The 22,469-nt window shown below is 28.9% G+C and overlaps 6 protein-coding genes across 9 annotated transcripts; 4 read left to right on the forward strand and 2 right to left on the reverse strand.

The window, feature by feature from the left end:
* Positions 1 to 93: 93 nt before the first annotated feature.
* Etf-QO (electron transfer flavoprotein-ubiquinone oxidoreductase) lies at positions 94 to 2,454 on the forward strand. Of its 2 annotated transcripts, none has more exons than XM_027340250.2 (2): positions 94 to 629; positions 722 to 2,454. In XM_027340250.2, exons 1-2 carry the CDS (start codon positions 465 to 467, stop codon positions 2,348 to 2,350), a joined length of 1,794 nt encoding a protein of 597 aa, XP_027196051.1. In that variant the 5' UTR covers positions 94 to 464; the 3' UTR covers positions 2,351 to 2,454. The 2 variants fall into 2 exon arrangements, with proteins under 2 accessions (XP_027196051.1, XP_075677934.1); XM_075821819.1 differs by having other exon boundaries at positions 494 to 629; positions 688 to 2,454.
* A 318-nt stretch (positions 2,455 to 2,772) lies between these two features.
* Positions 2,773 to 5,209, forward strand: LOC113790564 (activin receptor type-1C-like). Its single transcript, XM_027340248.2, has 6 exons — positions 2,773 to 3,019; positions 3,124 to 3,311; positions 3,390 to 3,616; positions 3,702 to 4,700; positions 4,762 to 4,954; positions 5,017 to 5,209. The coding sequence occupies exons 1-6, from the start codon at positions 3,016 to 3,018 to the stop codon at positions 5,134 to 5,136; spliced, it is 1,731 nt and encodes a 576-aa protein (XP_027196049.2). The 5' UTR covers positions 2,773 to 3,015; the 3' UTR covers positions 5,137 to 5,209.
* Positions 5,210 to 5,322: 113 nt separating this feature from the next.
* On the forward strand, positions 5,323 to 6,174 carry LOC142645500 (uncharacterized). The gene has a single exon (XM_075821823.1). It carries the CDS (start codon positions 5,428 to 5,430, stop codon positions 6,142 to 6,144), a length of 717 nt encoding a protein of 238 aa, XP_075677938.1. The 5' UTR covers positions 5,323 to 5,427; the 3' UTR covers positions 6,145 to 6,174.
* On the reverse strand, positions 6,118 to 8,811 carry Mlh1 (DNA mismatch repair ATPase Mlh1). The gene is made up of 3 exons (XM_027340249.2): positions 8,230 to 8,811; positions 6,944 to 8,169; positions 6,118 to 6,888 (listed from the first exon to the last, which is right to left on the reverse strand). The coding sequence occupies exons 1-3, from the start codon at positions 8,443 to 8,445 to the stop codon at positions 6,171 to 6,173; spliced, it is 2,160 nt and encodes a 719-aa protein (XP_027196050.2). The 5' UTR covers positions 8,446 to 8,811; the 3' UTR covers positions 6,118 to 6,170.
* A 214-nt stretch (positions 8,812 to 9,025) lies between these two features.
* LOC113790567 (protein spinster homolog 1-like) lies at positions 9,026 to 11,921 on the forward strand. 3 transcript variants are annotated; one of them, XM_075821821.1, is made up of 4 exons: positions 9,031 to 10,503; positions 10,562 to 10,922; positions 10,995 to 11,205; positions 11,587 to 11,921. In XM_075821821.1, the coding sequence occupies exons 1-4, from the start codon at positions 9,620 to 9,622 to the stop codon at positions 11,700 to 11,702; spliced, it is 1,572 nt and encodes a 523-aa protein (XP_075677936.1). In that variant the 5' UTR covers positions 9,031 to 9,619; the 3' UTR covers positions 11,703 to 11,921. The 3 variants fall into 3 exon arrangements, with proteins under 3 accessions (XP_027196053.2, XP_075677936.1, XP_075677937.1); XM_075821822.1 differs by having other exon boundaries at positions 9,037 to 10,503; positions 10,995 to 11,196; XM_027340252.2 differs by lacking the exon at positions 11,587 to 11,921 and having other exon boundaries at positions 9,026 to 10,503; positions 10,995 to 11,538.
* Positions 11,770 to 13,628, reverse strand: LOC113790568 (transmembrane protein 120A). The gene is made up of 3 exons (XM_027340253.2): positions 13,069 to 13,628; positions 12,742 to 13,005; positions 11,770 to 12,691 (listed from the first exon to the last, which is right to left on the reverse strand). The coding sequence occupies exons 1-3, from the start codon at positions 13,260 to 13,262 to the stop codon at positions 12,085 to 12,087; spliced, it is 1,065 nt and encodes a 354-aa protein (XP_027196054.1). The 5' UTR covers positions 13,263 to 13,628; the 3' UTR covers positions 11,770 to 12,084.
* Positions 13,629 to 22,469: the final 8,841 nt, after the last annotated feature.

Genomic DNA, 22,469 nt, shown 5'->3' on the forward strand with positions numbered 1-22,469 from the left:
ATTGAGCTTTGTGTGGGATAATCACGATATTCTGGTTTATGATTCGATTGGTAACCAAAAGATGGCGATTCCGAGTATATTAGGATGATGATGATGATAATAATAATGAGGATTTTTTTTGCCATTCAAAGTTGTGATACAATTAAAACCAAATGATTGTGATTATTTATAGTATGAATATTCTTGATTTAAATTGATAAAATATTGATCATTCAAACAAAGTATTCTCAAACGGGTAAATTTATAATCGATCTGATTATTATTCTTCATATTTGTCTATGAGTGTGTGTTTTTATGAAGGTCATCGATGGTATAAATTGATCATTTTAATGATATCATTGTGTGTGTATATGTGGCGAATGTACCCAGAAAAAATTCGGTTATTGAATTAAAAAGAAACAGAAATTTTAATTTTTTTCGAGAATCCGTAATAAAAATCACCAGAAGAATAAAAATAAACAATCATGAATCGTTTTCTATCAACGAAAACATTGTTAAATCGTTCATTTGATGGATTAAGATTTCTATCAACACAACCGAAAATTACTACACATTATACAATACATCCACGTGAACAGGATCCAAGATGGAAAGATATTGATATGGAACGTGCCGCTGATGAAACCGATGTATGTTTGTATTTTTTATTCCAAACATTATCAATGTAATTAATTTTTTTGGAATAAGTAAAAAATTTAATTAATATCCTTCAAATATATAGGTTGTCATCGTTGGTGGCGGTCCGGCTGGTCTAAGCGCAGCAATTCAATTAAGAAAACATGCCATTGCTAATGATAAAGAATTAAAAGTAACATTAGTGGAAAAAGGTTCTCAAATTGGAATGCATATATTATCCGGTGCCTGTATTGAAACACGTGCCTTAGATGAATTGATTCCGGATTGGAAAGAAAAAGATGCTCCATTAAAAACTCCTGTAACTGAAGATGCTTTTGGAATACTTACAAAAACGGGTCGTATACCCGTTCCAATTTTGAAAGGAATGCCATTACATAATCATGGAAATTATGTTGTTCGATTAGGTCATGTTGTTGAATGGCTAGGTGCACAAGCTGAAGAATTAGGAGTTGAAATATATCCTGGTTATGCAGCTGCTGAAATCCTATATGATGGTGATAAAGTTTGTGGTATTGCTACTAATGATGTTGGTATCGCTAAAGATGGTTCACCAAAAGATTCATTTGAACGTGGAATGGAATTACGTGCTAAATGTACAATTTTTTCCGAAGGATGTCATGGTCATCTATCCAAGCAACTTATTCAAAAATATGATTTACGTAAAAATGCTCAACATCAAACATATGGAATCGGATTGAAAGAACTTTGGGAAATCGATCCATCATTACATCGACCCGGACGTATTGAACATACTATTGGATGGCCATTAAATTATAAAACCTATGGTGGTTCGTTTTTATATCATTTGGCAGAAGAAACGCCATTAATAGCTGTTGGTTTTGTTGTTGGTCTTGACTATCAAAATCCATACCTATCACCATTTAAAGAATTTCAACGATTCAAATTACATCCATCGGTTAGAAAATATTTTGAAACTGGTAAACGTATCGCATACGGTGCACGAGCTTTGAATGAAGGCGGTTTTCAATCGATTCCAAAATTAACATTCCCTGGTGGATGTATGATCGGTTGTAGTCCAGGATTTTTAAACACACCGAAAATCAAAGGAACCCATAATGCAATGAAAAGTGGAATGTTAGCTGCAGATGCTATCTATCAGGCATTTGAACGTGATGAACTAGTACATGGATTCGAACCTGTTGAATATGAAAAATCATTGAAAAATAGTTGGGTATGGAAAGAATTGAAAGCTGCACGAAATGTACGACCATCATTTGATACATCATTAGGAATGTATGGTGGTTTAGCCTATACTGGGTTATTTTATGTTGCACTTCGTGGTATGGAACCATGGACATTCAAACATGGACCACCAGATTCACAGCATCTAAAACCGGCAAAAGAATGTCAGCCAATTGAATATCCAAAACCTGATAATCAGATTACATTCGATCTATTATCATCGGTTGCATTAACAAATACTAATCATGAAGCCGATCAACCAGCTCATCTAACATTAAAAGATGATAGTAAACCAGTTGAAAGAAATCTAAAAATATATGATGGTCCTGAACAACGATTCTGTCCGGCTGGTGTTTATGAATATATTAAAACCGATTCTGGTGATGATCGATTACAGATTAATGCACAAAATTGTATTCATTGTAAAACATGTGATATAAAAGATCCATCACAGAATATTAATTGGGTTACACCGGAAGGTGCCGGTGGTCCTGCTTATAATGGAATGTAAACATTAAAAGTAAATGACATTATAATAATTGAATAAATCAAAAACGAATGTGCTTGTAAATAGATGAAATAAAAATGAATAAAATTCAAAATTAAAAAACTCTACATTTTTCTTTTTGATCAATTCTATTAACAAAAGTTGAAGACGAATAACCAAAGTCAGGCTAAAAATATCAATGGCAGCTACCCTGTAAAGTCGAATACAAGTCGCGCAACAGGCTTGGCTGGTATCATTCGAAATATGCACACATAAATTGAAATTCCATAAAAAATGACGAGCATGCGCTTGTTTTCGCAAGAAGTTAAAAAAAAATTTCTTTAAAAAAATGGCCACCCTTATTCCTTCTTGTTCTGTGTGTGTGTGTGCATTGGAACTTGGTAAGTTTTTTTCTTTTATCACAATTGTGTGTTGGTTTGGATACAAGTCACTCGCGTAACTAAGACTACTCTTCCATTGTATTTAATAGATAGTGAGCCAAGTGTGTGTTTTCTTCTGTACTATTATTATTGTTTTTCTGGATCAACAACAATTTTGTTGTGTTTTGTTTTGATGTCAAATTGAATTTCGAAATGATAACTACAATGTTCAATTGTTTCTCTTGTTTTGATAATGAAATCTAATCCATTATTGATGTTTAATTGTTTTTTGATTTAATTATTTTGAAAATGGGTAAGTTTTTCTTTTTGTTTTGTTTTGAAATTATTTGCGACAAACTTTTTTTCCATAATATTTTGTTTCATTTTCGATTCAATACTTTTTAAAAATATAATTAGTTGCTACAAAATGTCGTTGTCGTTATCAAGAATGTTCGGATCGTTCATTAGATTATGGTACATGTCATCTAAAACCGGGAGGATATTGTTTTACATTTTTCGAAGAAATTATTGACGAAGGTGGCCTTACACATTCGATCGAAAAAAGATACGGCTGTTTTGAACCAGGTGATGGAACTTTATTTCAGGTTCGTTTTACATGTTGTTTTCGGTTTTTTTTGAAAATTTTTTTTCGATTGATTATAATTTTTATTCATATAAAATAGTGTAAAGGATATTTATCACCTCATGCTGTATTTAAAAATATTTCCTGCTGTAATTCACATGATTATTGTAATGATCATCTATTTACACAAATCAATGATGGAGAAATTGTATATGAAGAAAAATTTTCCCTTCCTGACAATTCATGGATCTATATTGCTGCTGCTTCATCGGCCATTATTTTTTTAATTATGGCTATGGTCATGTTTATTAAATATAAAAAATATTTGTAAGTTCTAATTTCTGATGATGTTTACTTTTAATCTGTTAAATTTTCTTATATGATTATAATAATATTATATCCACATATACAGGCAAAAGAAATCAAAAGAATTTCAAAAAAATGATTCCTTTTCACAAAAACTTTTATTATCACCACAATTTGCTGCAGCTTATTCAACACCAACATATTTGAATATCAGTAGCAATGTTAGCGATTATAGTGGCGGAAGTAGTGGTGTATTTATCAAATATCCATCGATAAATACAAGCCAAAATATCAGCAACTATACGATGGAATCTAATCTTCCATCATATCATTTCCTTTCATCTGTAGCATCAAATACAACATCATCATTTATGAGTGAAAACACACAGCAAACGGTTTTATCATCACAAAAATTATCGAGTTCATTGCCACCTGTTACTGAAGATTCAATTACTTCTGGTTCCGGTTCGGGAGTACCTCGTATGATTCAATCAACAATCGCAATGCAAATTGATCTGAAACGAATGATTGGCGAAGGACGATTTGGACGTGTTTTTCACGGTGTTCGACATTGTGAACATTATGCTGTCAAGATATTCTTTTCAAGACATGAAGCTTCTTGGAAACGTGAAGTCGATATCTATCAGGGTACAATCATGCGACATGAAAATATTGTCACATTTTTGGCTGCTGATATTATCTCAAATAATGGTTTCACTCAATTATGGTTGGTAACCGAATATCATGAGCTTGGTTCATTATTCGATTATTTGAATCGAAATCCAATCAAAAACGTACAACAAATGATAAGTCTAATGCGTTCAATAATTTTTGGTCTGTCACATTTACATTTGGAAGTAATTGGAACACAAGGAAAACCAAGTATTGCACATCGAGATATTAAATCGAAAAATATCCTAATGAAATCCGACTATTCTTGTTGCATTTCGGATTTTGCTTCGGCTACAACTAAATCACTAAATGATTCGCGAATTTCGTCTAGATCTGATATACCATGCTTTGGAACCGTCCGTTACATGGCTCCAGAGATTCTTAATCATACAATCAATATGGACCAATTCGAAGAATTTGTCTATGCTGATATGTAAGTATTCATTGATGAACTTGATTGTTTTACTCTAAATCTTTTCTAACATTTTAAATAGTTATTCACTCGGATTGGTTTACTGGGAAATTTTTAATCGTCTTCAATCGATTGATGGAAAGGTTAATTGTTATAGCAAGCCATATCATGAATACTTACCGGATGAACCTTCATTTGATGATTTATATCAAACTGTGTGTGTTCAGAAACTTCGACCTTCAATCAGTCCTCAATTAATAACTGCCGAAAATCCGGTAAAATTGAATTTTATTATCATTTTTTTTCATTCAAATCATTAATGAATATATTTTTTCAGATCCTTTTCCAAACAATCAATTTAATCCGTGAATGTTTGACCGAAAATCGTTTAGCACGACTGACATCATTGCGTATAAAAAAGACCATAATTGATCTCCAACGTGACATTCAACACTGATAATCTGGACAATTGAAATATGAATTCATTATTACTATATATAATTTTTCATTTATTTACAACACATTTATCATGTAATTTTTTCTCATTATCCATATAAGTCTTTAGATATAAAATTTTGAATAAACTATTTTTCTATCCATTCAAAAAAAATATTCATTCACACTGCCATCTGTTAATAATTTAGCTAAATTATCATGATTGTTGTGTTTTCCAAAAAAAAAGAACTGTTCGACATCAATAATCGATTCAATAAAAAAAAGATTATTCTTACAAATATCAATCGAACATATGTATGTTTTTCGGATTCCATTTTATTTTACTTTCAACATCATTGTCATCATTATTGAACAGCAATGTGTTCATCAATCATCGATGATAGTCGATTGTTTTTCATCTTCACTAACCTCATTCCGATTCGAAGATCGCGATATTGTTTTCAAAGAAACCATTACCGGTTTAGTGGAAAAAGAAAATTTTACATATTTTTTTATGGATAGTGAAAATGATATATTGCTCAATTTAACATCCATTGTTGGTGATTGTGATCTATATGTGAGTCAATCATCATCGCCAAATCAAGCGCCCCAAAAACCAAATACTTTCGATATTTATAGCTATGATCTACATAGTGCTACCTGTGGACAGGATATCGTTTATATTGATAACTATATTCGCCGTCCATTTTGCATAGGAATCTATGCTCATTTTACATATGATGTTTGCCGCTATCAATTAACAGTGATTGGCTATGAACTATTAAATAATTCGATGTCAAATTATTTCGGCAAACGTTTCGAAGATTTTACAGATAATTCTATTGAGATGTCCAGTCAGAATGATCGTCAACAATTCACTGATAATGGTCGTTTTGATGAAGACAACAATCGTCGCATCGGCGATGATGACGACGACAATGAAGATGAAAAATTTGATAGTTTTACACATGCCTTTTTGAATATTCTTTTGGAATTTGTTGCATTTTTCCTTGATATAATAATATTTTAATGAAAATAAACATAAATCTTGTCATTTTAACATCGTTCAAAAACCTTATAAAGTTCGGTAACATTAGCTATTACATAAATTGTACCCTCAGATAAAGATTTGGTTGGTGATAGTAATTTCTTATATCTTGAATAGATTTGAGTTTCGACAAGATCAGACCAGGCACGAAATTCAACATCGTTTTTATTTGATAAAGATGGAGCATAACTATAGAATCGAGCCAATTCTTGTCCCAATGTTTTGAAACAATTTTTTTCTTGCTTCCAATCGACGTTTGTAGCCAAACCATGAATAAACTCTGGCAGATAGATATAATTTGGTTCATATTTCGCAATCATCACAGGCAATGATTCAATGGTGGCATCATCCTTATTGATTCTTATGGAGAAATAATCATCGAGCATTTCATATTTACTAATGAGAGTTTGAACCATTTTTTCAATGGCAGCTGTACAATCAGTATCTATGCTAGGAGGATTCACTTCAAGATATGTCGATAATAATGTTCGAATCGATAAAGGTTGCTTGAAACGAAAATAATCGAAATTTCCAAATTCGATTAGATAAATTTGATAGAATAATTCACGATTCAAGTTGGGCATATTCAACATGATCAAATCAAGCTCATGCTGAATTAAAAGAAAATTTTCGTCAAGACAACCAACATAGGTTGATTCTGCTAACATTTCGACTAGATCCAGATCGATCGTTTCTCTAAAATCCTTCATCAGTTTGTCTAAACTCCTAAAAATAGAAATAATGGTGTTAGTTTTTTTTAAATATTAATAATAGTAATTACGTCAGTTCAATTCGACGTCTTCGTCGCGACCCATGTTCGGAAACTTCTCTTTGTAAATAGCTTTGCATGCGCTGAATTGCTGAATCGATTCTACAAATTCGATTTGGTTTGGATGATTTGGGTTTTGATACCGGTCGTGGCAGTGTTTCAATATCTTTTACTGGGATATCTTCGCATTTGTTATCAATCGGTAGCATTTGAGAAGATTGTTGGGAATTATCGATCCTTTCGGATGGAAAGTTTGATTTTTTAGATTGATCCAATGATTTGATTGACCAAGTAGAAATTTTCGATGTATCAGCCAATTCAACATTATCTACTTGTTTTCTACCATTATCAATATTCTGACTTCGAACAAAGGAAATGTCCATATGGGCACCAGATGTATTCTTTATTACATCATTTTCTGGTTTGTTTTCTAATTTCCCACGAATAAATTCAATGATTTTCGAAATAATTTCATTGTCATGAAGAAAACAGACTTCATTTTTGTTTGGATGGATATTGACATCGATATTTTTAGGATTAATTTCAATCCAAATAATCACAAATGGGTGGCCATCGGTCATCAAGAATTCTTTGTACAAATCTTTTATTGATTTTTTCAATGGTTCACATTCAACTAATCTTGAGTTGATGGCCAAAATGAACGTGAATCGTTTGAGACTGATATTTTGTTTGGTGAAATAACCATGGACTTTAAATTTCATTTTTTCATCATCGATATCCATCGATATGAGATTCGATGAAATTTTCTTTCCGAATATTTGATCGATATTTTGAAACAAAGTAGCCGATGGTTTAGTATTCAAAACATGGCTATTTTCATCATATTTTTTAAAGATGAAGCCACATTTTTCAGAAAAAATTAGTGAATATCGAACAATCAAATCCTGTACAAAATTATATTCCTGATTTTCGCTTGAAAGTGCAGCCTTTCTGGTTGGCATATTGTAGAAAATGTTATTCACTTGAATTAATGTACCATCATTAGCCGCAATCGGAACTATGGGGGATGATGAATTCTTCAAATGACCATCTACGTACTCGGCTTTAAAGGCACACATTGAATCTTTTGTCTTACTTATGATAGTAACTTGAGCAACAACAGCTACCGATGCCAAGGCTTCACCACGAAATCCAAAAGTGGATAGTGAATTAAAATCATCAAGACTTTTGAGTTTTGATGTGGTGAATCGATCACACACAATTCTGAGATCTTCTTTCTATCGAAAAGAAGAATTATCTTGAAATTACAACAACATTTTGATTTCCAAATCTCTTACATTAATACCGCAGCCATTGTCTTGAATCTGGATCAGATCTAATCCACCATTTTTCAATGTAATCGTTATCATTGTGGCGCCAGCATCTAAACTATTTTCAACCAATTCTTTTACAACATTCAATGGTCGATGAATAACTTCACCAGCGCAAATTTTCCTAACAAGATCATCATTAAGTTTATTTATCACACGAAGAGATGATTTTTGATTGTCCATAATTTTACCGTAATTTTAGCGAAAAAGAAAGAATTCGAATCATTCGATTTGCAACAAATTTTTATGGAAACTTTCCCATGTAAGAAAAGTCGGCTTTTCCCGTGAAATTTTTTCCAAAACACATCATCGTTTAGGTATGAAATTTTTGTTGTTGTTATTGTTGATATAAACGAAAATAAAATAAAAACAACAAATTCTAAATATCTCGTGTTTTTTTTCTGCAATGATCATAATCGTATCGGATTAATATCGAATTGATTAATCGATATTAAAATAATATGTATTCTACAATAATTAAATAAATCAAAATAAAATCGAATGATTTTGTAATTGGAAAACAGCGACATTTTTTAATGTGAAAAATTAATAAAATAAATTAGTGAAATTGGATCACAAATATTGGATCAATTTATATCGAAAATTTGTTTTTTTAAATAAATGCTTTTCATCTGAAAATCAATCATCAATTGATGTACATGTTTGATTAATCATATCCTCATACACTGCAATATAATCAAAAAAAAAAAAACCATAACACATCCAATGATCAATGATGCATATCGATAAAGTTTATTAAACATCAAAATTTTTTGTTTATATTATTGTTTCGAATTCTAATCGATCGATTAATGTGAACGATAATTAATTTGAAAAAATTCAAATTTAATTTTTTTTTTATCGTTGTTCAGATTCAACCAGCCTGAATGGTAATTTTTTTTTGGAAAAATCAAGAATTCCTGATAAATTATCTACCACTTATTCATACGCACATAGTTGATTTCAAGTTAATCTTTATATTCGACCAATTTTTTTTCAAATTTTCACCGTCATTTATGATCATTATCACCAAAAAATCATTAATGTAAATTACACATATTAGTCGTCTACATTTTGTTGTTGTTGATCATCTCATCTTACAATTTTTTTAAATTTATTTATTATTGTGTCGCTGTTAAGTTTACATCGTCATAATCATATTTTTATTGTGTTTTCAACAAATTGAATCTAAACTGTAGTCGTCATCATTTATTCGTGTGATTTTTTTCTTGAAAAATCATCATCATTAACCATTAACATACACCTACATCATTTGGATAGAGCTTTTTTCTTAAATTATTTTCATCATTGATCAATCAATCATTTCATCGATTCATTGGATGAACATTATTTTTGTATGCTTAAATTAGCAACAAAACGCCAAACAAAATCATATACTTATCATCGAATCAATTCCTATCATCCAACATCATTATCATCATCTAAAATGTTTAACTCCTATGTTATTCTGACCTTATTGGTCTTCATCAATCTTATCAATTATATGGATCGATTCACTATAGCCGGTGTTTTAGATGATATTCAAAAATATTTTGATATCAATGATGCTATCGGTGGTCTATTACAAACATCATTTATTGTTTCCTATATGATATTCTCACCGTTATTTGGATTTCTTGGTGATCGATATTCAAGAAAATATATAATCATATTTGGCGTAACATTTTGGTCAACAATGACATTAGCATCATCTTTTGTTCAACCACATCATACTTATTTATTTTTCTTATTTCGTGCCTTAGTTGGTATTGGTGAAGCGAGTTATGCTACTGTTGCTCCAACATTAATTGCCGATCTATTTATCGGTAATAAACGCTCAACAATGTTGGCAGTTTTTTATTTCGCAATACCTGTTGGTTCCGGTCTTGGATATATTGTCGGCATTCTAATGTCAGAAGCATTTGGTCATTGGACATGGGCTCTTCGTTTTACACCTCTTTTCGGAATACTTTCGACTTTCGGTTTTTTGTTCGTAATCGAACCTGTACGTGGTGCTGTTGAACAAGCAAATTTTAATCGTCCTGAACCTGATACAAATAATGAAAATTCATTTGGTTCAATAATCCAAAGTTTAACCAAAGATATCAAGTATTTAAAATCGATACCAACATATCTACTTACAACTTTTGGTTTTACTTGTGTGTGTTTTTCAGTCGGTGCCATTTCATGGTGGGCACCAACGTTCATGCAGACTGCCAATGTTGATACATCAAAAGAAAAGTATTATTCGATGTTAATTCGAGTGGAAAAAATTTCTAAATTTCAATTTTTTTTACAGAATCGGTTTGATATTTGGTGTCATTGCCTGCTTGGGTGGATTATCTGGTGTTCTAATCGGCTATTCAAGTTCACGTTATTTCCGTTCCATATATCCTTACGCTGATTCATGGGTTTGTGCAATCGGTGTTGCCCTATCAATTCCATGTATTTTGTTGAGCATCGCTCTTGCCCGTCAATCACCCACTATTTCTTGGTTTGCCATTTTTTTAGGCGTCACTTTCTTATCGACCAATTGGTCGGTAGTTGTTGACATTCTATTGTATGTGATCATACCACAACGTCGTTCGACTGCTCAATCACTTCAGATTCTTACTTCACACATTCTTGGCGATGCTTCCAGTCCATTCATAATCGGAGCGGTAATTTTTTTTTAATTTTTATCTTAATCTCATTTTTTCTTAAAATAACATTTCCTTTTACACCAATCACAGATATCTGATGCGTTTAATTCAAATGATGATAAATTTCGTAGTCTTTCGTTTGCGCTCTATTTAACACCTATCATACTTGTATTTGGAGTTTTATTTTTTGGGCTGAGTGCAAAATTCATATTAAAAGATGAACAACGATGTAAACAAATGATCTCAAAAGGTGATGGTGGCTCTGGTATGGAAAGTTCAACCAATTCAGAAAGTAATTATGGTATTGATCTTGCTAATAATATTTTTAGCAAAAATAGTTTTACTGATGCTAATGATAATATAATGAAATTTCCAAATCAACAGACTGATATAGGAACTCGAAAAAATCAAGTTGATATCGGTTTTATTAATAATCTTTATCAATATAATAATGATGATTGATTTTTATTGCATTGAAGAATTTTGAAGAATTTAAAACTATCATTCTATCTATTTTAAAAACCAAAATCTGAAAGTCAAGAGAACAAAAAAAAGAAAAACAAATTTTTTTAATTTTGCCAATTTTTTTTATTAATTTTTATCAATTTGAATAAATAAACAATTACTAATTCAATTTTTTTCCTTTTTTATCATTTGACAATCCTCTTTTCCTCATTCATAGATACGCCAAATCTTCAAGACGATCGTCGTGTGCCATTCCTACAAAGTGAATCCAGTCATAATCTTATTCATAATAACGTGACTAATTCCATTATACATCAACGCTCATTATCATAGTTTGAATTTAGTTTTCCATCCATCGATCATCCATTTATAATCATTCATTCATTCATTCATAAAATCATTAATTTTTTCTATTTGTATTTATCTGTAAAACTTGAATATTTTTAACAAAAAAAAATTTGATATTCAGCCTACATAACAGAAGCAGAAACTTTTACAAAAATATTTAGTAAAACAATTTTGATTGATATAAAATCAGCATTAATTATTAATTATACATTGTAATAAAATGATAAATTTAAATCAAAAATTTTGTTTACACTTTCATTACTTGGATTATAAAGATATGCAAAATTATTGAAAATTTATGGCCAAATTAATAAATAATTGTAAATGGCCATCATATTAATGATTTGGAAATATATTAAACAACAAATTATTGCTCTTTTGTTAAAACAGCCCGGCTAATCTTACGGGTAATCCGTTTAATCGGTGTGATTAAGTTTTTGTTTTTGATTTTTTGATAAACAACCAAACCGGTTGTAGCTAGATTACCCAATGAAATGACCAGATACATGAAACATACAACAGGTACTTGCCATTCAGTACATTCAGGATCATACATGAACATATGATATAATGTATAAAATATATAAAATTGAAGACAATAACCAATGAATAAGAATGGTAGAAGAAAACTTAAACCTTTCCACATCCATGAATGAAATCCATGTATGGTAATATCCATAGAATAACGTTCACCTAATGCTCGAAGTCGATAAAGACAACCATATTGATAATAATATTGCAGAAATTGTAGAAAACTAGTGTAACAGATATATGTTAAGAATTGAAGACGAAATTTTTTATAACTGTAACCATCTGGCCATACAACCAAAACGCCAGTTGTTATCGATGTAAGAAAATGGATAACTCGCCACCAACCTTTAATACGAGAACCGTTCACAACCAAAATGCTTTCACGAATGGTTAATGTACAATGATACCAGACCAACATGAAATGCAGAAGCGAATCTAAAGCCCTTTTCAATCAATTAGTTGAAATATGATAACATCGAACATAAAAACGAACCTGAATTCGGCAAAAATGTTAATGAAACTGGTGATTAACAAGACAGATGTAACTGATAACTTAAAACGTTCATATTGTTCTTTATAATCAAATTGTTGTCGACGATCTAGAAGATTAACATTTATTGAACCAAGTACAAGATTCAGATAAAATCCATTAGATTTTGGCAGCGTATCTTCAATCTCTTTAACTTGATTGGTTTTTTGTTCGATACGTTTGAATATTTTTGACAATTCCTCATTATCATTGGCATAGGATTTATATCTGAAATATGTGAAACATAAAAACAATAATCATTTTAATTATGGTTATCCATTTTAATCATACCTTTTTAATTGATCATTAATCTGTGAAAGACGATATTTTTGATGTTTAATCTCTTTGAAACAATCATTTTGATTTTTGAGCATTTCATTTAGACTTTTAAAATAAGCACGATTCGCATAATCAAGACGTTGAAATTCCGAATCTAATAAGTCTAAATCATCGCTACTTGTTTTCAATATTTCGGGCAAATCCATTATTAGTATTGTTGATTTTTTTTATGGTAACAAAAAAAACAGTGATAAATATGCGATATTCAAATATCAATCAGACAAGAATGGTTATTTAGATTAATTATTATTGAAAATATTGAATATTTTTATTCGAATCGATCATGATCATTGGATTCAGGTACAATAAATATTGTGAGCTGAGCATCAAAAATAACGAAATACAAACGTCCAAATGTACCGAATTTCAGTAATGATGATAATCAAATAAATTGATTATGAGGCTGTCATTTATACAAACAAAATGTTGGATGTTGTTTTTTTTGTAAGTTGTTTTGCAAATTAATCGACAATTTGCAGATCCTTCATTCATCAATTCAATCATCGAATGATGAGTTTCAACCATTGCACATGCGGCAATAATTTTGCTGGAAATTTTTTTCCGAAATACAATTCGAAACCAGAAAAATTTTCCTCTCAAATTGCCATATCAAGACATTTTTTTTTAGTATCAATCAATCAAAAATTTATCTCACAAAAAAATAACATAAAATACATTTCAAATTAAGAATTGATATAATTGATAATGTTTATCATCATCATTTCCGTCATAATTGTTAGCCAAAATATGATGATTAGCTAGAATACAAGATGGCGCAATTAACTGATAAATTTGATTTTCAAAAATACGCTTTTCCCGAAATTCCGGCTTCGTCAATCGTATAAAATTAATTGTTATTTTTTTTCTAATTTTTTCTATTTGCACCATCATTATTGTTATAGATGACATCGACAATTGTTCCATTTTTGATCTTTGTTTTTTTTTCTCAACACTGTCATTAAACAATTTGAATTTTTACTAAAAATTTTAATAACAAAACAGAAAAAAACACATTATATTGTAGTGCGTAAATGTACGAATAAGATTCACTTTTCGTGCACGAAATAAACTCGTTTGTATTCCTTTCTTACTTTTTCCAAAATTTATTTATTCAAAAGAAGTGTAATAAAAATGAAAATATTCAAAATGATCCAGGATTGACCATCATTATCATTATTATAATCATGATTGTTGTTATTGTTTATTTGATTTCATAAGAATAAAAACGAACAAACAAACAACAATAATGTATTTGATCTAATTTTTTTTCTTCACAAAAAAATTATCCATTTATTTTCTCCTTAGTTTTCAACAAAATCTATTGAATATTATTTGTTATAATTCTGAAATTCCAGAATTTCGACTTAAAAAGTCATGAAACATTAAAAAATGAATGAAGAAAAAAAACCGGTAAAACAACTCTATTAATTCGGTTTCGATTTTCATCATTGAAAAAATGACACCATCCTCAAACACTTCTATTGTCAAATGATGATGATCATCATTATTACCATTATCATCAATGTCATAATGATGATGAGCACTTTTTTTCATCCATTTCTATATAGATTTTGGTGCTACTTTAATAACACAATCGTGATGATTATTTTCTTAGAAATTTCTTTTTTTTGGAAATATTTTTTCCGCTTTACCTCCCTCGCGACCGTAAGATGTATCAATGTTATATTATTGATTAAATAAAATCAAGTTTTTTTGGAAAAAAATTTATTGAAAATTACTTATCTTGAAATGAAATTATAATTTCAAAAAATTTGCCATTCAAAATTAATGGTCGGTGTGTGTAAGTAAGTGTGTGCGTGGGTAGATGAATCATGGATGATAATCAATCATACAATTCAATTATTGATTGGATCGATTTTAGATGGAAAAATTGTTGATCCAATTTCTATCTTTTTAAATTACAATCTCTGTTATCTTTCAAATCATTGAATCCTGTATTTGATCATCATCATTATTATCATCATCCAAAACAAGCGGATATATCGTCTTGAATATAATGAGATTGTATAAGTGGTCTTGGTCCATCTTGTTGTTGTAGTCACACCGAACATGCATTTTAATGATGATTTCACCTGTATGTTTTTTTTTGTCGCTGGTGATTGGTGGCATTCAGATTCAATGCTTCTTCTTGTTGCATTTCTTTTTTTCTTCAGCTTCTTCAAAAAAAAATTCAAGATTTTAATTTTCATCATCATCATCAGGTCTATATTCAATTGTTTTTCATACTTCTTCTTTTTTTTGTTCGTTGTTTTTTGTCTCTTTCGATTCATTGAATTGCATTTCGTCCGTCCATTCTTTTCTTGATTTGAAATTTTGTCTGTCTGTTCTATTCAATCGCATCTATAGAAAAGACAGATGTAAAAAAATCGAGAAAACAAAAAAAAACGAAGGTAAATCTTTGAAAAGAGAAAGAGAGATGATAGTTTTGTCCCTATGAAACAAAATGAATGAATGAATGAATGAATAAGAAGAACCTGAACTCCATTGCATTTGATGAAATCAATGTTTATGGTGTTTTGTATTGTATCTTGTAGTCCAGTTATAACTTTCTATAACTTTATATATTCATTCTATGTTATATTGTAGTCGATCGTGGTAGCCGTCTTAGTATCATCATCATCATCATCATCAGCTGCATCGATCAGGTAATTTTCAGTTTCTGTTCAGATGTTGTTGTTGTTTTTGTGCCAGTTTTTTTTTAAGAAAAATATTTCTTGTTCATAATTTTCAACTATAGTGTTGCCTGTTGTGTTTGGATTGCATTCAACACGGGATCTTGTTGTTGTTGTTGTTCCGGTTTTCGGTTTCTCTTTTTTTTCAAGCTTCAACCTGTTACAACAGCTTGTTCCACGGATGGAAATAATTTTCATTTCTTTTTTTTCGATATTAATAACTTTTGAAAGATTTTTTGATATCAAATGTAAGTGAATGCTAAAAAAAGAGAAAGAGAAAACATTTTCTCATCATAAATGTTGGTCGATCGTTGTTTGATCGGGTTTTGTTATGGTCAACGGATATTTTTTGTTGTTGTTGTTTTGTTTAGTTGGTCCAGCTAAGATCAACATTGTGTATTTGTTGTGTGTGTGTCTGTGTTTGTGATATATCCCGATTGATTGATTCGGGATTATTTTCGGTTATTTTTAAATTTTAAAATCCAAAAATGATGATGATGACAGTTATATAATTATATTTTAACCGGTGACCGTTATTTTTTCTACTATATTCCATATTGATTTGCAACAAATAACAACTGCCAACTTTTTTTTCGGATTCATTCTTCGATTCAAAACTGCCGATTAAAATATGTGAAAATTTTTTTAAAAATTTAAATTATATGAATTCAACAACCACCGAAAACGATCAACCAATTTTTTTTCTAGCTCAACAAAATCGTTACAATTATTTCGTTCATTTGAATTAATCTGATTCAGGTATGTTTCAGTCAACAATATTTTCATTATCGTTTATTATCTGGTTCAAGATCCTGGTATTAGAGAGAGAGAAAGAGAAAAAAATTTATGTTTTATTCATCGGAAAAATTCTTCTTATTCTGATCATCATATAAGTCATAAATGATCAAAATCAAAAAAAAAGCCGATCAGACCTATTAAAATAATAATAATAATGATGCATATTTAAATTTAAACTTGCCTTATTATACGGAGATCAAATTGATCAAATTTTACATCTTTAAATGTATTCGGTTTTTGTTTTTTGTTTTGGAAAAACAAAAATCATGAACATCATGAACATCATTATCAATAAAAATGTAAAACAAAACTTTGAATTTTTATTTTTTCCGATCATTTAGTTCAAATTAATATGTTACTATGTTGGCCATGATCATATAGGATGTTTATACTTATCACACACACCCGAACCTTGTTGTTGTTCGTTCGTTCGTTCGTTAGTTAATTTAAAATTCACCTTTTTCCTTTCATTTGTTACATTTTTGTTTTTTTCTCTTCACCTTTCTCCTAAATATCGATGTCGATTTCTTTCAATTCAATTCATTTTCTTTAATGAATGAATGAATGAATGAATGAATGGTTAAATATGTTAGAATTTGGCAGCTTAGATAAATCAAATCAACTTTTCAATCATTTATTTATGCTGTTGTTGTTGTTGTTGTTGTTGTTTTTAACTTGTTACTTACCTAAGTAATTACCTTTATTTACAAATATAAATTGCTAGGATATTTATGCTGAACATATAATTGAATGAATTTGATAAATTTTTCTATAACATTAGGTCACTAGGTTTTTCTTTTTTTTAAAAAAAATTAGGGTGAAAATTCATTAAAAAAACTTATTGAATTTCACTTTTTCAAAAATGAAATGATAAAAAAAAACTAAAGAATAAAGTTTACCTATTAACAAAACTAATGTGTTGGATAAAAACAATACTTTGTTGTTTGCCATTATCATTTGTTGATTATTCTTTTTTTTCAATTAAATTTTATTTTGATTTTTTTTTTAAATTAATCAAGATTTGAAATGAAATTTGTGTGCATGAACTTTTCTTTTTGTTCTTTGTCTTTATTTTTCATTGTTTCATTTTGCTATCAGTGAAATATACATCCTTTATGAACATTTTGTTCGACTAATGTTAAAATAAGATTGCAATGTTGAGATTTGTAGTTCATCAATCCATTGCATATAAACAAAACAGAAAAAGAAGCAGATCCAATTGATGCGGATAATGATCTCGACGGGTAAAACAAAAATCTCATCGTATAATGTGCACTGTAATCATTCATTTTGATATTTCATATTTTTTTTTCGTATCATGACGGATATTCCATCATTATGTTTCTCTTGTGAAATGAAACAAAATTAGGATGAGATCATCAAGATTAATTTTCTCATCTTCATAATGTTTATGATGATGATGACCCGAATTTTTGGTGAAAGAAAAAAAACAGCTTTCAAAATCTTTAATTATTCGATCAAGTTGGGAGTTGTTAAATAGTTTTAAGAGGAAAGATAAATTAACAAAAAATTATCATCGATAAATCATTGATCGAGTCTTAAACAATGAAACAGAACAAAGCAAAAACGAAAGTAAATTTTACTTATCATGATATTTTTTTTTATTTCGTTAAAAAAAATTGTGTCACAAATTAAAACGAACAATTCGAACGTTTAAAACATTCGAAATGGAGGTGTTCACAAATGCTGTTCAGTTTTTTTTTCATTAGCATTGTGTTGTTCCGGTTCATTGTTTTGTTTTTTTGTTAATTAGTCATCATCATTGATTTCAAATAACCTTGATTCAGTTTTTTTTCTCTCTTAATTTCTCAAAACTTTGAATCAATAACGGAAGAATATGCAAAAAAAAAATTACATTAATAGAATAAATATTTGAAGGATTTTTTCCCCTTATTTCATGTTGTTCATCATATTGATCATTATCAAAAAATTGGTGCGATGGCGTTAATTTTGGTAACAAATTCGTGTGTGTGTGGAGGAAGAGGTTCAGGGTTAACTGAATTATTTTTCTGTCTCTTTTAATTATATAAAAAAAAGATCATGATCATTGAGAAATGCTAAAAATGTCGTCAATATAAATACGATATTTTGGTCATTCCATTCATAGGAATTCTAAAAAAATGACTAATAAAAACAACAAACGAAAACGATCGAAACATTGAAAAAAAAAAGAAATCCTTGAGATCATCATACCAAATTTGGATTTGATCAGCAAAAAAATGAAAAATCAAATTTATATTTGAAATATTTACGTAGGACAAATAGAAATTTTCTATGTTTTTTTTGTGTGTGTGTATCCAATCCCAAATACGTCGATTGATTCAGTCAATGGTGTCAGTCCAAATTTATCCAATAAAACAAACATTGAATGAAGAAAACAAAACAAAAAATAAAGTTTGCAAAATGAATTATTTGAACAGTTTTTGATGTTTGTTTTTATTGATTTTTAATAAAATTTTGAAATTTTTTTTTTTTGATTTAAAAAACTACAAAATGATATAATTTTATAAAAAAACTATTTAAAATCCAATTTAATCAATCAAAAATGTTCATATTCTTCATGCGTTTGTATGCGGAGACCAAGTAAGGACCGTGATGGCTTGCAAAAAAAGAAAAAGATTCTCAATCAACAAGTTAGTCGAAATGATTGATTGATCAAAAAAGATGATTATGATTATGATGATCATCATCATGGGTGGTGATGGTCATATTTTTCATCAAAATTTTATAAATTATAATCAATTTTCGATCGATTATTTTGTTAAATCAAAATTATTATCAATTTTTTCTCAATAATTTAATTCAATTATCGAAATTTTTTTCTTTTTCAAATTTCGATTACGATGATGATGATGATAATGATGATTATGATGACCTTTGCTGAACTTTTTCATCATTTGTATTGGGCCAAATGATTAAATGGATGATTGATAATTATGAATGAAAAAAATAGAAAGAAAAAACAAAACAAAACAAAGAATCAAAACAAACGTTGGGTATTTTTCCTTGAAATGATCATTATTCATTATTTTAAAATGTATTTTTTTTTTGTTTTCATTTTTTAATGATTAAAATTTTTCAATTCTTTTATGATCAATACATTGGTGATCTACCAGGAAAAAAAATGATCACAGCATGTTTTGAAAATGAATGAATGAATTTTTGTTGTTGTATGTTTGATTCAACTGTTGTTTGAAGATTCAAATCTGTCCAATAATTGATTATCAAAAATAGAGAATAAAATTTGAGTGCAAAGCAAAGAAGAAGAAAAAAAATTCATATCCACAGCATGAATTTTTGCAGAATTAATCATTCATCCAATTTCATAACCAAATAACAAAAAAAAAGAAAGATACAAGAATTTCATCATTCATAATACTTTCTCCTTTTTTTGTTTCACTTTTTCATTCATTCATTTGTTTGATGAACTTTTGAATAATGAAAAAAAATCGACTTTTCATTATCACCAAAATTGTTGATCATTATCATCACACAATCAAATTATCATTGATCAGTTATTGTTTGTTCATTTTCTCGATCAATTGAAACACAATTGTATTGTATTGTTAATGTTTTTATTGTCATTATCATTCAAAAAAAAAAATTTAATGATGATGATCATATTTTCATCATTTAACATTGAATTCAATTCGATTGGCTGGTCAATGAAAGTGATCTTTTTTTCTTTTTTTGCTTACTTCTTTCGATTCCAAATAGAGACACGCACATCATACACACACACACACACACATATTAGAACATCATAAAATATTCCATGATTTCCCGTCGTAACAATTGTGTGTGTATAAGTATTGTCCATCTTTTACATCCGATAATGATGATTATTATTTGGTTGGTGTATATATAAAAAAAAATCGTGACATTCAAATCAAACAGGACATGTGTTTTTTTTGTTTTCTATTATTGTTATCGTTGCTGTTATATTGGAGAAATTTCCTTATGGAGCCTTATGTTTTCTTCTTCTTATTCAGTTTTTTTCGTTGTCAATTTTGTTGTTGTTGTTGTTGTTGTCCATCTTGACATTGATTTTGGATCGGAAAAATCATTATCATTTGGCACGATTTTTTTTTTCTCTCCCAACAATATCATAAACAACAGTGAATTGAAAAAAATTGAAAATTGAAAATCAATTCATAGATGAAAATTGAAATTATGATTATTATTAGTGAACAAAAAAAAAAAGATGATCAACAAAATGAAAAATTCATTTTTTTTGTTTTGTTTGCAATTCACATTCTAATAATAATTGTCGTCATAATTTTGTTTAAATGAAATGAAATTTTTTGCTTTTAGATACTTTCAGATATGTTGTTTGTGTTTGTGTGTGTGTGTGTGTCCACACACACCCATAGTTCCAGAATTGTTGAAATTTTCTTTTTTTTCATCTTGAAATAACATTAACAATGATAAAGAAACGAAATGTTTAGAGATTGATGGACATCATGCAAAAAACGTAAAGAAAAAGTCAAAAAAAAATTTTGTTATTTTTAGAGAAAAAAAATGAAAATAATCAATTAATTAGCTTAATTAATTGATGCACGCATAGGGTTTGTTTCATTTATCCTAATGATAATGATTATCATAATAATTATGAGTGGGAAGAATAGACACGCGACAAATTTTTGTTTTTGTTTTGTTTTGTTGTTGTTTTCATTAAAATCGATTCAGTTGATTAAAGATGATTTCGTTTATAATTTTGTAATGACTATATAGTAATTATTGCATCAGAATAATTATTTTTGTTTCATAAAACAAAATTTAAATAAATGATTAACAAACTAAACAATTTGATAAACAACAACAACAACAACATAGAAAAAACAACATCGATAAACTAATTGTAATACCGAAAATTCCTATAGGAAATCAATAGATATTGATCAAAATGAAATATATTGGGAAAAAAATGTTTGACGTTTTTCTTCCCGACAAGTGGTTTCAATCAATATATATTATTTTGGCGCCACATTATCGCGTATAATTGCGAGAAAAAAAAATGAAATAAATTTTCGCTTTTTTTTCTCCTTCTGAATCCAATGAAAATGAAGATTATTTCGAATGAAAATTTTTGTTTTTTTTTACCCATAAGATTCTTTTTCTCCCATAACACTTGTGTGAAGAGAAAATTTAGCTAGAAAAGATAATAACCTAAGAAAGGGTCAATTTCCTTTCTTTTTGTTTGTTTGTTTTCATTTCCATTTCATAGATTTTCTTCGTCTTTTTTATGATCAAAAGATAGAAAGAAAAAAAGTTGTAATGAGAATTAACCCTTTTATTTCAAGCTTGATGGTTGGGATTTGGCTGGATTTTTTATTCTCCAGTTAAATTGACTGTCATATTCATTGCTATTTGTTCTTTGTCGTTGATGTTTTAATATTTGAGGTTTATTTTTAAATTTAATTTATTTGCATCACCATCATCATCATTTTGTGACTTGAATATATACAAAAAAAACCTTAAAATATAAAGTGAAAAAAAGAGATCCTGAAGTAACTTGAAGAACAAGTGAAACATGAACCATACCTCCTTACTGATGATCTCTTTGTTTTTTTTTCTTTTCGTTTTTTTTGTTTGTTTGCTTGAACTTGAAAAAAAACATCTTAAATCAAATGAGAATTAAGTAGAAGAGAAACTGAAATTCCAAAGCTAAAAGAATCAAATAAATTGAATAGATAAAACAATGTTATTGACCGCTAAATTTTTTTTATTTTATTTACAAACATTCATCATCATAATGATAAATGTTTTTGGTCATTTTGATGGTCGAAAAAAAGAAAAATTCATAACTAATAATAGATCATTAGCAATAATTATTCAATT

This window comes from Dermatophagoides pteronyssinus, unplaced genomic scaffold, assembly GCF_027571235.1.
Source record: "Dermatophagoides pteronyssinus isolate colony J.1.1.1.1 unplaced genomic scaffold, Derpt_VIB-CSIC_2022.12 sq0013, whole genome shotgun sequence".
NCBI lineage: Eukaryota > Metazoa > Arthropoda > Arachnida > Sarcoptiformes > Pyroglyphidae > Dermatophagoides > Dermatophagoides pteronyssinus.

What these genes read in the sequence shown, in the direction of transcription:
- Etf-QO (XM_027340250.2), top strand. Translation starts at nt 465, where the DNA reads ATGAATCGTTTTCTATCAACGAAAACATTGTTAAATCGTTCATTTGAT. An exon ending in GTGCCGCTGATGAAACCGAT is followed by an intron (nt 630 to 721) that starts GTATGTTTGTAT and finishes TCAAATATATAG; the next exon opens with GTTGTCATCGTTGGTGGCGG.
- LOC113790564 (XM_027340248.2), top strand. An exon ending in GTGATGGAACTTTATTTCAG is followed by an intron (nt 3,312 to 3,389) that starts GTTCGTTTTACA and finishes CATATAAAATAG; the next exon opens with TGTAAAGGATATTTATCACC. An exon ending in ATTAAATATAAAAAATATTT is followed by an intron (nt 3,617 to 3,701) that starts GTAAGTTCTAAT and finishes CCACATATACAG; the next exon opens with GCAAAAGAAATCAAAAGAAT.
- LOC142645500 (XM_075821823.1), top strand. Translation starts at nt 5,428, where the DNA reads ATGTATGTTTTTCGGATTCCATTTTATTTTACTTTCAACATCATTGTC.
- Mlh1 (XM_027340249.2), bottom strand. Translation starts at nt 8,445, where the DNA reads ATGGACAATCAAAAATCATCTCTTCGTGTGATAAATAAACTTAATGAT. An exon ending in ACAATGGCTGCGGTATTAAT is followed by an intron (nt 8,170 to 8,229) that starts GTAAGAGATTTG and finishes TCTTTTCGATAG; the next exon opens with AAAGAAGATCTCAGAATTGT. An exon ending in AGACGTCGAATTGAACTGAC is followed by an intron (nt 6,889 to 6,943) that starts GTAATTACTATT and finishes TTCTATTTTTAG; the next exon opens with GAGTTTAGACAAACTGATGA.
- LOC113790567 (XM_027340252.2), top strand. Translation starts at nt 9,620, where the DNA reads ATGCTTAAATTAGCAACAAAACGCCAAACAAAATCATATACTTATCAT. An exon ending in GTTGATACATCAAAAGAAAA is followed by an intron (nt 10,504 to 10,561) that starts GTATTATTCGAT and finishes TTTTTTTTACAG; the next exon opens with AATCGGTTTGATATTTGGTG. An exon ending in GTCCATTCATAATCGGAGCG is followed by an intron (nt 10,923 to 10,994) that starts GTAATTTTTTTT and finishes CACCAATCACAG; the next exon opens with ATATCTGATGCGTTTAATTC.
- LOC113790568 (XM_027340253.2), bottom strand. Translation starts at nt 13,262, where the DNA reads ATGGATTTGCCCGAAATATTGAAAACAAGTAGCGATGATTTAGACTTA. An exon ending in ATTAATGATCAATTAAAAAG is followed by an intron (nt 13,006 to 13,068) that starts GTATGATTAAAA and finishes CACATATTTCAG; the next exon opens with ATATAAATCCTATGCCAATG. An exon ending in AACATTTTTGCCGAATTCAG is followed by an intron (nt 12,692 to 12,741) that starts GTTCGTTTTTAT and finishes TTGATTGAAAAG; the next exon opens with GGCTTTAGATTCGCTTCTGC.